The sequence below is a fragment of the Brachyistius frenatus genome, unplaced genomic scaffold (genome assembly GCF_029030835.1).
Source record: "Brachyistius frenatus isolate BFR_SWC_R1_liver_20210118 unplaced genomic scaffold, ASM2903083v1 Contig_11, whole genome shotgun sequence".
Taxonomy (NCBI): Eukaryota; Metazoa; Chordata; class Actinopteri; family Embiotocidae; genus Brachyistius; species Brachyistius frenatus.
In genome coordinates, this window is record NW_027210610.1 from 7,619,683 (window position 1) to 7,634,351 (window position 14,669).

The 14,669-nt window shown below is 40.0% G+C and overlaps 3 protein-coding genes across 4 annotated transcripts; 2 read left to right on the top strand and 1 right to left on the bottom strand.

Moving 5' to 3' along the window:
- Positions 1–182: 182 nt before the first annotated feature.
- On the top strand, positions 183–8,134 carry adam9b (ADAM metallopeptidase domain 9b). Its single transcript, XM_069691268.1, has 22 exons — positions 183–302; positions 709–815; positions 906–982; positions 1,069–1,147; positions 1,230–1,306; positions 1,757–1,949; positions 2,053–2,115; positions 2,413–2,484; positions 2,576–2,745; positions 2,890–2,980; positions 3,593–3,723; positions 3,963–4,134; positions 4,669–4,758; positions 4,851–5,046; positions 5,303–5,414; positions 5,863–6,043; positions 6,224–6,310; positions 6,391–6,496; positions 7,078–7,207; positions 7,299–7,386; positions 7,574–7,611; positions 7,725–8,134. Exons 1-22 carry the CDS (start codon positions 236–238, stop codon positions 7,846–7,848), a joined length of 2,451 nt encoding a protein of 816 aa, XP_069547369.1. The 5' UTR covers positions 183–235; the 3' UTR covers positions 7,849–8,134.
- Positions 8,135–9,095: 961 nt separating this feature from the next.
- Positions 9,096–11,263, top strand: LOC138617151 (L-seryl-tRNA(Sec) kinase). The gene is made up of 6 exons (XM_069691912.1): positions 9,096–9,420; positions 9,918–10,164; positions 10,242–10,443; positions 10,548–10,623; positions 10,700–10,793; positions 10,888–11,263. The coding sequence occupies exons 1-6, from the start codon at positions 9,202–9,204 to the stop codon at positions 11,103–11,105; spliced, it is 1,056 nt and encodes a 351-aa protein (XP_069548013.1). The 5' UTR covers positions 9,096–9,201; the 3' UTR covers positions 11,106–11,263.
- A 1,184-nt stretch (positions 11,264–12,447) lies between these two features.
- LOC138617150 (zinc finger protein Pegasus-like) lies at positions 12,448–14,508 on the bottom strand. 2 transcript variants are annotated; one of them, XM_069691910.1, is made up of 4 exons: positions 14,282–14,508; positions 14,012–14,168; positions 13,723–13,911; positions 12,448–13,421 (listed from the first exon to the last, which is right to left on the bottom strand). In XM_069691910.1, exons 2-4 carry the CDS (start codon positions 14,145–14,147, stop codon positions 12,496–12,498), a joined length of 1,251 nt encoding a protein of 416 aa, XP_069548011.1. In that variant the 5' UTR covers positions 14,148–14,168; positions 14,282–14,508; the 3' UTR covers positions 12,448–12,495. The 2 variants fall into 2 exon arrangements, with proteins under 2 accessions (XP_069548011.1, XP_069548012.1); XM_069691911.1 differs by having other exon boundaries at positions 14,455–14,496.
- Between the last annotated feature and the right edge of the window lie 161 nt (positions 14,509–14,669).

Below are 14,669 nucleotides of genomic sequence, written 5' to 3' on the forward strand. Positions count from 1 at the left end.
TCATGTAACATTTGTATCAGAGCTCATAGTTTCTGAAACACTGTTTCTGTTATTTGGTTTTGTCACTTCACAATTGCACTGGGTTTGTTTCCTAAACTTTAACTCACCTGTCTTTAGCCACGCCCATCACGAGGCACCTGACGAGCAGAAGGAAAGGCAGACACTAACCTTTGTATGCATGGTGGATATTTCGTCCGGTAAATCGGGAAATAATTTAGACACTTTAACAAGGATCATGACCCGAAAATACATCTTATTCGCGGTTTTCTTGCTGTGTTCTATTTCTGGGATTCACAACAAAGGTGAGACGCATCTGAGTTGGATTACATGTTGTGTAGTCTGTCGATGGGGTAGGAAAAAGAGCCTGGTTTATTTTGTACATACGCCAACAGCCACGGCAAGACATTGAGAGTTTTTTTGTTTTTTTTTACCATCAGTCCTCCCTGTGGTATTCAAAACAGCTCTGTATTTGAATAGTTTGTAGCTCCATTTTGGTTTCTTTTTGGTTTTTATTTTGAAAGGAAGTATTTGGATCCTGGGAATGATTACTCCAAAGAAAGAGGCTTAAATATTCCTCAAGTCATTTTCTTTTGGGTGTATGTTTGAGTAACTTGTGTGTGATTGTGTCCTGTGAATAGTAATCATAAGTTAATCACAAAATAATTGCCCAGTATTTATAGTTTCTCTTTGTGTTCACCTTTCCTCCAGATGTTTTCAATGGGCGTTCATCAAAACTTTCCAAGTACTCCATTGTAAATCCTCAGGTAATTCACAGATGGACAAGGAGCATCAACAGGTCGCCACAATCAAGAGAGGTAGGACCCCGATTTAATACTTTTTCTAACTGATAATCTAATATACAGTAACACCATTCATGTATGCTTTCTTTTTTTTTACACATTTAGAAATATGGTGATGAGACAATATCATATGCACTCAACATAAACAACAGAAAGCACGTCCTTCATCTAAAAAAGAACAGGTGTGTGCAGAGTTACATCATACTGACATTATTGAGCGTCCCTGATTTTTCTGTCGATGAAGTATCCCATTGTTTTTCCTTGTCAGAGACTTCTTACACCCAAATTTTGTTCAGTATTCACGTGACGCTGCTGGCAACTACAACTCATCATATCCCAGACAATATGTAAGTTTGTGATTGCACATTCTGATTTATAGGGCTGGTTTGAACATTAACTTTTAAACCTTTTTATCTGGCATTTTCCCAGGTGCATTGTTATTACCATGGAGAAGTGGAAGGATATGAGAATTCAGTGGTAGCACTGAGCACATGCTCCGGCCTCAGGTTTGTATATCTCTCTTTTAAACCAGTTACGTGGAGTGGTGCTGGTTTCCAGCTCTTCCTTTGAGTGATAAATGGAACAAGAGCTGGGCCAAAGTTTTGTCTGACCTAAAGCGTAACACAGCTCCTTACTCTTCAATATTTGTTTGACAGACTGTTTGTTTTATTGGATTTAGATGCGATTTTGTTTTGTTTTGACATCTGTCATGGTATTTACCATTTCAATATTATCAGTATTGTGGTAATATCTCATGTAAACTCAGGTGTAATGTTGATTGCAAATATATGTTCTATGAGGCGTGTGCTCAAGTCAAAGGTTCTTATTAGTTAAACTCTACATCTCTGTTCCTCATTAAGTTAGACATGCCATGGAATTGTCGCATGATAACAGCTTTGACACATAATTTGAGCATTTATGAATTAGTGTATCTGCTCTGCTCAACTTCTTCTCAGGGGTGTGATCCTCCTTGGAAATGAGACCTTTGGACTTGAGCCTGTGCAACAGTCTGCCACTAATGAGCATCTCCTGTATTTACTGAGCGACGCTCAGTCCGAACCCGTGACCTGTGGGGTCGTTGGTGAGGATGCATCAACGCCAAGCCATGAGCCCTTTGAGCCCGGCCAATCACTGACTTCTCTGCTGCGGGTAAGGATGCTCGCTATGTTATGTAATGTTTACAGTCTGAACAGATTCAAAAATGGGAAGTTGACACTGTTCTTTCTTTCATTACTGTTTCTTGTTTAAACAGAGGAAGCGCAATTTACCTCAAACCAGTTATGTGGAGTTGGTGCTGGTTGTCGATAATCTCAGGGTGAGTGCATATATCTTGTTTGAGTCACTGATGTGTAAACGACAGTGATTTGGATGTAACAGTTTTTTTTTAGTTTTTTTTTTTTTTTTACTAGATGCAAGTATATGAGCCTTTTAACCTCACTCATTGAATCACCTGCCTTAAAATAGTTCAAATTAAGTGCTTTTTTCCCCCCATAAAGTTTGGATTGCTTTTTCTGTGCCTTGGAATATAGTGTTAAAACTGTTAAAGTCTGTCACTATTAGAATTATTGATTACCAAGGCTCTGTCTTTTTAATATGTTAATTGTGTTAACAGTATCAAATTAAGGAACAAAATGAGATAGCGGTACGAGAAGAGGCAGTGGAAATGGCTAATCTACTGGATGGGGTAAGATTCAAAGTTGTTTGTAAAAGAAAATCTGTTTAATTATAATGTTACTTTTGTACTAATGCTGCTTTCATTATCTGTTATCATCCAGTACTACAAGCAGCTAAACATCCGTGTTGTGCTGGTGGGCCTGGAGATTTTTAAAGATGCTAATCCTTTTAGTGTGGAGGGCTCTGCAGGACAAGTGTTGGGGAGGTTTGTCAAGTGGAGGAAGAGCACTCTGTTACCAAAACTCCGGCATGACATTGGTCAACTCATTGTGTAAGTCTTTTTTTTCTTATCTTTTTTTGTTTAATCAATATGTGGCATCAGATTACATTGCTTGACATAAATCGCATAGCCTCCAATATTCTGAAATGTAGAGTTAAATTTGTGACTTCGGCTTTTTGGTCCTCTTGTTTCCAGTGGTCGGCCCAGTGCCTACGGGGGAAGTGTGTTAGGTATGGCCTTTGTGGGAACAGTCTGCTCCGTAGCAACTTCAGGAGGAATCAATGTGGTTAGTTCAAGCATATTTTAACTTCTAACACCAGCTGACACCGTGGTGTTTTGGCTGCATGAGCCTTGCACAGAAATCGATACTTCCTGTATTATTCATGAAAACTTCTATAAGTGCAGCTAAGGCTCTGAACTATTCAAACAGGTTAGACTTGAATACCTTCTTATTACGCTCAATGACAAAGCATTATTTCTTTGGGTAATTACATTCCTTAGATTGTCTGTGATGTTTCACAGTATTTTTAAGAACTTTTGAATATATCATGTGTAAGTTTGTTTTCAAATTTATGGTAAAAAAAAAAATTACATGAATTGCCAATATTTATAATGTTCCCAAATTAGCAAATTCTAATTTATTATCCTTCTGTACAGAAAATCCAATCAAACAAACAAATTATTAAACATCCTTTACTTCTCAATCCCCTTTATGTAACTTTAGCTGGATTACCTGTTTGAAAGAACTTCTTATACCCTCCTGATCAGGCTGCTATACATGAATAAATATTTCTTTGCTAGAAGCTCTTTTTAGTTTTTTGATTATATTGATAAATCAATTTAGGTAAAAATGCTATGGTGAACATTAACTCTGAATGTGCTGCATGTGTTTTTACAGTTCAGCAACAACAACTTGCCTTTTGTCTCCACTGTGGTGGCCCATGAGATGGGACATAACCTGGGCATGAATCACGATGATAACCGCTGCAAGTGTAATGGAAAAAGCTGCATCATGGCAGGGAGTGCTGGGTAAAACCTTTTACACAATTGGTAGCTTCATACTTTGGTAATATGACTGTAATTTGTTGTGTTTTGAAATAGCTAAAGAGAGTCTGACGCTCTCTTTCTTTACTTCTTTTATTTGTCATGTTGTATAAATGCTATTAATAAATGTCAGTTTGACAACAAAAACTTTCCACTTTGGTCAAAGTTTGCTAACATGAGGTCTGTTCAAATGGGTATTAATGGTTTATCTTGTTACCCTGTAGCGGTTCCACCACGTTCAGCCGCTGCAGTGCAGAAGACTTTGAGAGGCTGATTATCCGTGGAGGAGGCGTGTGTTTAAGAAATCAGCCGTCTCCGTCAGATGTGATTGGTACATCTGAATGTGGCAATGGTCGCCTGGATGAAGGAGAGCAGTGTGACTGCGGCAAACCAGAGGTACAGTACTGCCTGTCAGAAAAAGTCACACACTTCATGTTATTACGTACTGTGTAAGTCTTTTTAATACACCATTGTACTTCAACATAACTGATTAGAGTTTTCTTGGGAACAAATAACACAATCTACTTAAGGTTCATGAGGCTTTTATTGAGATATATCAGATATGAAAACCAAACAATACAGTCAGAAACGCTGTAGGTGTTCAGTTGTCAGATAATGTCTTTGTAACTTATTTTAATTAAGGAATGCGTAGTCCATAAAATTGAAAGGTCTGTGATCTACTGTAAACCAGTATTTTGAATATGAAAAAAGGCATTTGCAAATGAATAATGTCAAGAATTACAATCTTTGTTTGTTTGTAAATCAGTAAGAATGTTTTGGTGTGAGAGAAATGCCTAAATGTGACACCTTTTACAGACTAAAGTCTGTTACCAACGCATCGTTATGTTTCATGAAATGTAGAATAAAGTTGTTCTGGCAGTGTTAAAGTGTGATGGTAACCATAGGCTTTTCTTCTTCTATCTTATACAGGAATGCCAGAATGACTGCTGTGATGCTGCCACGTGTAAATTTACACGTGGGTCCAGTTGTGCTCAGGGAAGCTGCTGCGACAACTGTCAGGTCTGCAATAAATTGGAATTTACCTTGGGTTTTGAAATCATACTTTGGAAAACATTGAAAAATGTGTGTGATGTGTTGGGTTTTTGTTTTAGATCAGAGTTGCTGGAACGCCCTGCCGAGGGTCTGTCAACTCCTGCGATCTTCCTGAATATTGTGATGGCAGTGGTGCATTTTGCCCCAATGACTTCTACATCATGGACGGCCTGCCTTGTGAAAACAATGCTGCGTACTGCTACGAAGGCCGCTGCCAGACGTATGATTTCCAGTGCAAACATCTGTTTGTACCAGGTACATTCAATCATAATTCATACAAAGATTTCAGGAAGTTGAGGTTTTTCTACTTTTGGTCATTTTTGTGTGCGAGTTATACCCTGCACCACTGAAGCTATCACTTTTAGTTTCTGACTGTGTAATTTTATATAGATAACGCAGTCTAGGATACATCTACCAAAGGTCTACCAGGACGCAGTGGTCACCTTGCAAGATATTAATTCATTTCTTGTCATTAATATTTTATTGTGGATATTATTACTCTCTTGGGCAGATCCTGCAACAAAGGCAGCAGATATTTGTTTTGAACATGCAAATACGAAGGGAAACTTATTTGGAAACTGTGGCATCAACAGCAACGGAGGCTACATCAAATGCACTGTAGCGTAAGTGTGCTGGGCTTTAATGATTGAATGTCATGAATTTACCTATGGATTTTGTATAAACTGTATAATTCCAGGGAATAATGCAACAGTAGTCATGTTACATTTAGGATAAAATAAACTGATTGTAAATATAAAATGATTATGTACCATGTTAACAATGTTTTAAACTCCTTAATAATTTATTGCAAGTCAAAACTGAGTCCACTTATTGAAAATATTCTGCTCAAAATTAAGGTTTTTAAATGATCTCTGTATAGTTGGACTAATATGGATACAATTTCAAAAGTAATTTTACTTAACATTGACAATGCTCTGATTAGTTGACAAAGGATGATCACAGCTGTAGAAAAGATTTTTATGATATGATAGAATAGATTTTTTTTCTTAGAATAATAATCTCATTAACAGCTGTGGGAACTGACTGTTTTCTTTTGAAACTGCGCTGCAGAAATGCCAAGTGTGGAAAGGTGCAGTGCACGAACGTGGACGTGAACAACCCACCTCCAGGTGCCCAAGTCAGTGTCCAAGTAGTTGAAGGGTCCACTTGTGTGAATGCAGACTTTAACCTTGGCACAGACGTGCTCGATCCTGCCTACGTTAACTCTGGCAGCCCTTGTGGTAAAGGAAAGGTGAGCAGATTCTTGCAGATGGAAACTATTTAAAAAAGGTGCACGTGCCAAAGAGGAGGAATGTAACGAAGAACTAATGTGATTTTTTTTTTTCCAGGACAATGCTGTCACTGAAAATTGAAAAGGTGACGCCTAGTGACTCGTTTATAAAGCTTCAATACGTTATGTCTTCTCTTTCAGACCTGTCTGGACTTTCAGTGTGTGAACGCTTCAGCTCTATTGCCCAACTTGGACTGTGATGCCCAGACCACCTGTAATGGCCGAGGGGTAACACCGCATTTTCTTTACTCTCTTTATTCCAGCCAATAAGGACAAGTCTGACTTTTTTGTTTACATGTTTTCCTCAGCTGTGTAACGACCAAGGGCACTGCCACTGTGAAAACGGATGGGCCCCACCCTTTTGTGACAGGTCAGGGCGAGGCGGCAGCATCGACAGCGGTCCTGCTCAGATCGGTACGTTTATATTGATACTGTCAATTTACTTTTTAAGATAAAGTACACAAAAGGTCTGCTATACACAGCTGAACTGATGCCACACTCATCAGTGCTAATGCGGCCACATGTAGAAGTCCGCAATCAATTTCTTTAAATGCATCATTTGATACATGGTAATCTAATACAAGATTGTTTGGCCTACATTATCTCTGTATCAGGGCTTCACATTACTCATATATTAATCAGTCTGTCTTCTGCTGTCATCACTGTGGTTGCATTTTTTTTTTTATGTCGAAGCCTCCAAATGTAAATATGTTTTGGTCTTGGATCAGTTTGATCATGTATCGTGTCAATTTTACAATTTCTATAGCTGTACTGTTGGTCTGCCAGATCAGAAACAATGTGACCATTTACTCGTAATCGTCTTCTCAGGCTGTGATTTATCGCAGCTGAGAAGAACCTGATATATTTTAGGTATTACACTGCCGTTAGTTATATATGATAAATCTGAGTTGTCTTTTTTGCATGCATGGTGACTTAAGTGTAACTAATGCATTCAAACAGCCAGCAATGTTCACATCTGACCTTCTCTACCCCAGACTACTCCCTCAGGAACGGCCTGTTGATCTTCTTCCTGTTGGTGGTTCCTGTTCTGGTCATTGTCATTCTGGCACTGCTCTACTTCTTTAAGAGAGATACATTGGACCCTTGCCTGAAAAGAGGCCTTAAGTAAACATCTACTTGCATTACAAATATATACCTGTAAATATTTAAATAAGTAATTGTTTTTCATCATTTTATTTATTTTTTGCTTTTTCAGGCCACGTAGAAATACAAATGCACAGACAAACAGAAACGTTCAAACAGGTGCCACAACCCAGCCTCCAACACAGGCTTCCCCTGAGAGGGTAAATATTGGTTTTATTCTTAATCATCACAGCAGGGAGGACATTGTGGGGTTTGTTTTGCAGTGAGAAATCAGGTTTTTATTGAAATTGCAATCACTAAAAAGGAATGACAGAAGAAAATGTTTAGTTTTCTGTGAATATCTTTAAAGACCTGTTGATTAAAGAATGTTTTTTCTTCTAATTCTAGCCTGGAAATCCACCAGCTACCCCAGCTCCAATTTCTGGGTGTGAACTGGTTTAACTTTATTTTCTTTCCTTCACACATAGAAACTGACATTTTTAATGCACATGCAAACTTGTGTAACTGGTTTTAACTGAATTTACACTTAACATGTCAGTTTCAGGAATGGAGAGCCGGACTATTGGAATATGGAAACAAGCAATGACCGGGCACAACCACCAGCTCCGAGGCAGGGCCCCGGAATGCCCAGACCAATCCCTTCAAGAAATCCACCAGCTTGATTTTTGTTATTTTTATTTTGGTGAATGTATGGAGATTACTACAACTCAATATTGTATGAAGAGACAATTTTATAACACTGTAATGATTATTAACGTGCTGTAATTTGTTGCCAGCACCTTTTGTAAGATGGTGTTGGTGTGGTGGATGAGGCTGGTAAATGTTTATTAAAATATGTATGTTTTATTAGGTCCTTGTTTATTACTTACTGGAAATACGTGCACATACAATATTTTAGTTTTTTGTAAGTATTTTAAGGATTTTGTGAATTTTTATTTGTGTAATTATTCTAATAATTGTGTGAATAGCAACCCACAGTCCTTAAAACACCTGCTGGTACATTTTAAAATAAATATCCTGTTATCTTTTTTGTGACGGTGATTGTGATTTCTTTTACTTTCAATCTTTAAAAAAAAAAAACGTGGGTTTTTTTTTGTGTTGTTTTTTTGGTGTGGTGGATGAGGCTGGTAAATGTTTATTAAAATATGTATGTTTTATTAGGTCCTTGTTTATTACTTACTGGAAATACGTGCACATACAATATTTTAGTTTTTGTAAGTATTTTAAGGATTTTGTGAATTTTTATTTGTGTAATTATTCTAATAAAAATATACAATTATTAAGACCCTTTTTTTAAATGTAAAAATCCCTCTTCCAATGTGATAATAGTACACAAGCGGCAAAAACTATGCACATGTCCGCAAATAAGCATAATGCAGGGAAATGCTTTTGAAAGTGGCTTTGCTTTTGGCTTTGTGATAGAGTTGTTAAAAAAAATCTTGGAAATGGACCTGAAGGTGCGATGACCCTTCTAAATTGAGAGTCTAGACATTTAGGTGTATCACTGCTCTTTTAGAGTAAGGAATAAATAACATTTAAGTAACAGCCTGTCCAGTTGGTTACCAATTCTGATATTGGCCAAACATAGCTTTAACTGAATAGCAACCCACAGTCCTTAAAACACCTACTGGTACATTTTAAAATAAATATCCTGTTATCTTTTTTGTGACGGTGATTGTGATTTCTTTTACTTTCAATCTTTAAAAAAAAAAAAACGTGTTTTTTTTTGTGTTGTTTTTTTTTGTACAATTTAGAAAACATTGTGGACTGTTTTGGGACAAACACATTTGCTCAACCTTCTCGTCACTCGCCTTGATTCATTGTGCGGGATTTTATTTTGAAAAGATTATATCCGGAAGTCACATGTTTACCTTACGTTTTACGTTTTCCTCACGCAGTATGAGGCGGAAGTAAGCTGTTAACTCAGCTGCATCCGTCTATAAATTACAGCGCTCTGTGTTGAAAGTACAACAGTATGTTAAGAGTTGAGTTTTAAAGCCGGACCCTGGCAGCACATGGCCGCGGAGGAGGCCGGGAGTGTCAGCGGGGCCCCGGCCTGTCTGTGTCTCCTCTGCGGGCTACCTGCGGCTGGGAAGTCCACTCTGGCCGGAAGGATCCTCGGTGCCGCTGCACTGCAGGGATGGAGAGCCAGTGTGGTGCCGTATGATGACCTGATCCCCGAGCAAGCTTTTCGGACCAGAGCGATGGAGGAAAGTGTCGAAATGCAAGAAATGGTGGGACACGTGAGCTCAATCAGTAGATTCTTACCTGGAGTTCAGGATTTAAACTGACCAATCTAATCTAAACCAACCCTTATGAGTGTTGACTTAGTGGTACGATTTCCAAAGTCAGCAGAATAGCCCAATAAAATATGATTTTGAGAGGGCTTTCCTTGTAACATTAACACTTAACGTCTAATGTAATTAAATAATTTAAAGTGTATTGTGACAATCAACATATACTGTGAAAATACACAAATTCTGCAGCACGCTTCAAGCCTAAAAACATCAAAATCTTGAAAATAATCACGATATTGCAAACAAAGTTTGTACTTTGATGCTAAATGAGGGAAAACGAAATACGACTGAAGGTAACAGTAATGTTCCAGTCACAATACTGACAGCATGTATAAATTCCATATCTCCAGCCCACATTTAAATTTTTTTTTTTTTTTAAACCCTCCTCAATAGTAGTTGTGTTGATGTTTCATTGACTGATCGTCTTTTTTTAGCACACTGAATGGAAGTTACACAGACAAGCAGTGCTGCAGTGCATTGAGCGGTTCCTGCTGAAGCCTGAAGCGTTGGCAGAGCCACCGAGCAGCTCTCAGATCAACAGCGCCGCGTGGGAACGATGCGTTCGGGCTCTGCTGCAGCCCGAAGGTTTGAAGGCTGACGGGGCACCGCTTCTCCTCCTGCTGGATGACAACTTCTACTATCCCAGCATGAGATATGAAGTGTGCCAACTTGCAAGAAAGTGTAAGAAGCACTAACTTTTTCTATTTCTATTAAAACGGTTTAAATGGCGTTTTGAAAGTCGTCATCTGTCGTTGCAGACTCGCTGGGTTTCTGCCAGGTTTCTCTACAGTGTGATTTGGAGTCCTGCATCAGCAGAAACCAGACCAGATCCCAACCCATTCCCACTGAGGTGATACTGGAGATGGTGAAGCGTCTGGAGTCTCCAAATCCACAGAAGAACTCCTGGGAGAAACACAGCATTTCACTTAACTCTACGGACAATTTATCCAAATGTGACATGTAAGACAGCAGGGTAAGCATTTATTAACACTTAACACCCGAAGTTCGTCGTGCATTAATCACATGTACATGTCTGTTCCTCTTCCTGCGTTACTTATCCTCAGCCAGCAGGTGATGGAGTTGATCTCCTCTGCACTAAGTAACCCGATGAGCCCAGCTGAAGACGACACTGAACAAAAGGTGAGTCACCGTAGCGCCCGTCAAGTGGGATTTAAATATCCAGCTACAGACTTCTTTTGTTTCCTCCGTGTTGCAGGAAGCTGACCGTCTGAAATGTGCCACCAGTGTGGTCCACCAGGCTGACCAGGCCTGTCGACGCCTGATCTCCGAAGCCATGAAGACTGCCAGAGGTCAGTTGTGAGCATTATAAATAATCAGTGGTTCACATTTGATGGGAACACGTTTGGGCTAACATTAACGGTCACTTTGTCGTCCTAATGATAGAAAATCAAGTCCCCCCTGAACACATGAGGTCTTTGGCTGCTCAGCTGAACGAATCCAAAGCAACGTTTCTTCAGGACCTGCGGAAACAGTTTCTTCAGGAAGTGCCTTTCGTTCACGAAGAGGACATCGACGTGGAACACGTCGTGAAGAGAGCAGTTGACATTTTTGATGCCAAGAAGAAGGAAATCCTGTTGAGAATCTTAAACGACTGTAGATGACTTGCATTTTTCTTTAAATCACCTTACAGATTGCATCGCTGTGAACGCGTGATGCTCTGTGTTTAATTTCTGGTTTCTGCTGGACATTTGCTCTTCAGTTAAGAGCACCGCTATGTGAAAGAAACTCCTGAAAATGCACATTATCATTTATTTTTTTATTTTGTAATCAAAGACTTATGAGAAATGTTTGTTCGTTTTGAAATCCTCCTTAAAATTTATATGAAACATCCACACACTCTGCAAATATGGTACGGTGTGATACTTTAAAATGAAGGGATAATTATTCACCTTAAATCCTCATTTCCCGTTCATGATAAGACATTCACAAACAGAGCAGCTAACAAATTGATTAGGTCTTTAGTTTAGAGCAAGATTCAAACAATTAAAGAGCTACTTACCTCACTTCAATTCAAAGTAACAGTACTTCACATCACATGTAACAGTGTGAAGGGTCTCAACATCTGCTACTACACAGACAGTAAGTGGCTACAGTGGATTTCAATTTTGTACTACATACGCGTAGGTTTATAACCACGAAACTACTTAAGACAAAATAAATATTAGTGAGTCAAAGGGTTCAAGCATATTTGTTTTTAACACACACACAAAAAAAGGGGGGGGGGACAGTATTAAAATGACACAGGAAGTTATTAAATGATTTGGTTGTCACCTGCAGTCTGTTAGGTGACGTATGAATAAATATTAGAACAATAAGTGGGATTCTAATCAGTCTGGCTCGACACAAGCTTATTTTTTTGTACAGAATATATTGCTGTCGGTATCTGAACATCCCACTTTAGGTTTATCTAACTTGAACCAAGACGGAAACTGGTGTACGAGTAGACTAACAAGCGATATACAGGTGGTGGTCAAAATGACAGTTTAACAGTAAATACACAGCTGGTTGAGCCTTAAATGTTTCGTGTTAAATACTGTATTGGCATTTTATTTTAAAGGGTTCGTGTGTAGCTGCCTATCTTGTTGAAATTGACTATGAGAGCCAAGTGAAACGTGGTGACTCGCTCCGAAGCAATGAGGCATTGCAAATCTGGAAAAAAAAAAATCATAATGACATGCCAAACACAATAAGCTGCGTTAGCAGAGGAGGGCGATGGTCAAAAGGCCTTTACTGTCTGTGATTCTGCAAGATGTTTCTGTATTTTGTACATTCATAACTAATGTGAAAAGCTCAAACTTGGTAAAGCAGCAGTAAGGCAACAGTGTCGTGCAGTTAGTGAGTGTAAAATTAAAAAAAAAAAGAGCCAATAGTAAACTGTACATAACAAAAGTATAAATTATAAATCAGTGTTGCCATGTTTAGTTGCAGTAATAAGAAACCTATTGAAAACACAAAAGTCATAGACTCCATATGCATCTATAATGCGAGGAATCATTTTTTATGTTGGCCACGAGCAAAATGGCACGCAAAGTCGTATTTGTCTGTGCACCTGTGACCACAGATGTTGCACTGGAATGAATGTTCGTAGCCGTGGCAACCCATGTGAATGGTGTAGAGGATATTGTCAGAGTAGTGAATATCACAATGCTGGCATTTATGCAAGAGCAGTTGGTCCGGTCCGGTCAGAGCAGGGGTTGGCGTGCTCGGCTGGCTGCTGCCGACGCTCGCAGTAAGAGCGTTCATGTCGTTCTCCAAGCCGATGTCGGGGACGGGACTGCAACTGTCGTGCCCCGAGGCGGGAGACTCTTTAAGTGGTGACGTCTGCATTCCATTTGAGCACACTGCAAACTGTTCGCTGGATACATGTTGTATGAGGATGGGCTTCTCGTCTTTTAAGGACTCCCTGTCTGGGGATGCAGGAGTCAGAGTTTCAGGGTGGAGGTCGGCCAACTGCCCAGCGAGTGTGGACAGCTGGTCCAGTGGGTTTTTATAAGTCAAACCATTCGCACTCCTGCAGGACCTCTCGCTGTCGTCCGCCTTGGGAGGGCTCCTGTACTCGCTGCCGTTCAAATGGTGGCTCTTGAGAGACAAGTCATTCAGGTAATCCGACTTTTGCATCACCATGGAGGGAGGGCTGAAATTGATGAGGAGCCGGCGGCTGAAGCCCAGCGAGCCTGTCCGCTTCTGCAAAGAGCTCAACATCCTCTTGTTGGTGAAAGTCGAGCGGGCGACCCTCGTGGGCAGGAGCTTGTGTCGGCGGCGGCGGTGGTGCGACAGGTTGCTGCGGTCGCTGCAACGGAAGGTGCAAAGGTCACACTTGTAGGGCTTCTCCCCCGTGTGCGAGCGCATGTGGGCCTCCAAGTGACGCTCGTAGGCGGAGGCGAACGGGCACAGCTGGCAGCGGTGAGGCTTTTCCCCTGAGCGAACAAACAGTTGCAGGTATAACACCGATATCACCGAGCACACTTTACCGTGACAGAGTAAAAAGAAGTGAGCGCAATGATGGATGTGCTGTGCGCGACGTTTAATTCAGTGACAAAAGTGGAGAGAGAGAGAGAGACAAAAAAAAAAAAAAAGGATTTGTCTCTTCTGTTCCAGCCTCCTTAAAAAAAAAAAAAAAACACACACAAAAAAAACACCACAATGACAGCCACTGGTGCATCAGTTTCACAGCAGCATGTGATTAACCAACAGGGTTTCAGAAGTGGCAACACTGACCTGTGTGGATGCGGATGTGCTCTATCAAGCGAGCCATCCCCTTGTTTGCATAGCTGCAGTAGCTGCACTTGTACTTTCCATCGCAGGTCCTCTCCAGGCCGTCCATCGGCACATCCGACCCATCCTCCATCGACAGGCTCACCTCCACAGACGGCGGGTCCAGACCATTTTGTTCACACCGCGGTGCAACTACAAAAACAACAAACAAACAACAACAACATCATCATCATCATCATCACCGCCTGACTCTGTATTTAATGGTTTGCCGTGTACTGTGTGCGTTATTCACCGGCTTGAAAAGCCTCTGCTGTCTCTTTCTCTCCACAAACAGAGCCCGAGATCATGTTAACATGCTGGGTTTGCTGCGTCAGGTATTCCTGAAATTCCTTCACAAAATCCACCGGCTCGGTCTTTATCTCTTCCATTTTCCTTCTTCTTTGTTGAACCTAAAAAAAAAATTAAAAAAAAAAAAAAGATCCAGAGGAGATAGTGAGAGATAGGTTAATGGATAGCTTAAAGCTATTAGCAGCAAGCTAACGTTACATAGCACTCTTCACACCTTCGGGATTTAAAAAAAAAAAAAAAAAAAATTTAAACTATGTAAACCATGTAAAAAAAAAAACATCTTCACAGCGGATTACATTTTACCTTCCGGTGTCTAACCAACATGACTGACAGTAAAACAGAGTTTAAATGTGGCTCCAGGGATAATTTAGCAGCTGTAATCGTTACCTGGTGAACCTCTTTTGTTTTTTTGTCTGTTTGGTGACCGTATTCACCCCAAACACAACTGTTGCCTTTGGTGACCATCGGAAGAAAAAAAAATACGACAATCAAGTTCACTCAAACGAAGTAATAATACTGTTCAGAAAATTCGCTCAAAGTTACTGACGGCATCCAAGTTCGTCCCTTTCCTGTTATTAAAATATCAACAACAACAAAAAAGT

Coding starts and splice junctions, on each gene's coding strand:
- adam9b (XM_069691268.1), top strand. CDS start 236: ATGACCCGAAAATACATCTTATTCGCGGTTTTCTTGCTGTGTTCTATT. Junction 2,485..2,575: donor TGGCTAATCTACTGGATGGG/GTAAGATTCAAA, acceptor GTTATCATCCAG/TACTACAAGCAGCTAAACAT. Junction 2,981..3,592: donor CTTCAGGAGGAATCAATGTG/GTTAGTTCAAGC, acceptor GTGTTTTTACAG/TTCAGCAACAACAACTTGCC.
- LOC138617151 (XM_069691912.1), top strand. CDS start 9,202: ATGGCCGCGGAGGAGGCCGGGAGTGTCAGCGGGGCCCCGGCCTGTCTG. Junction 9,421..9,917: donor GTGTCGAAATGCAAGAAATG/GTGGGACACGTG, acceptor GTCTTTTTTTAG/CACACTGAATGGAAGTTACA. Junction 10,624..10,699: donor AAGACGACACTGAACAAAAG/GTGAGTCACCGT, acceptor TCCGTGTTGCAG/GAAGCTGACCGTCTGAAATG.
- LOC138617150 (XM_069691910.1), bottom strand. CDS start 14,147: ATGGAAGAGATAAAGACCGAGCCGGTGGATTTTGTGAAGGAATTTCAG. Junction 13,912..14,011: donor AGCAGAGGCTTTTCAAGCCG/GTGAATAACGCA, acceptor TTGTTTTTGTAG/TTGCACCGCGGTGTGAACAA. Junction 13,422..13,722: donor GCACATCCGCATCCACACAG/GTCAGTGTTGCC, acceptor TTGTTCGCTCAG/GGGAAAAGCCTCACCGCTGC.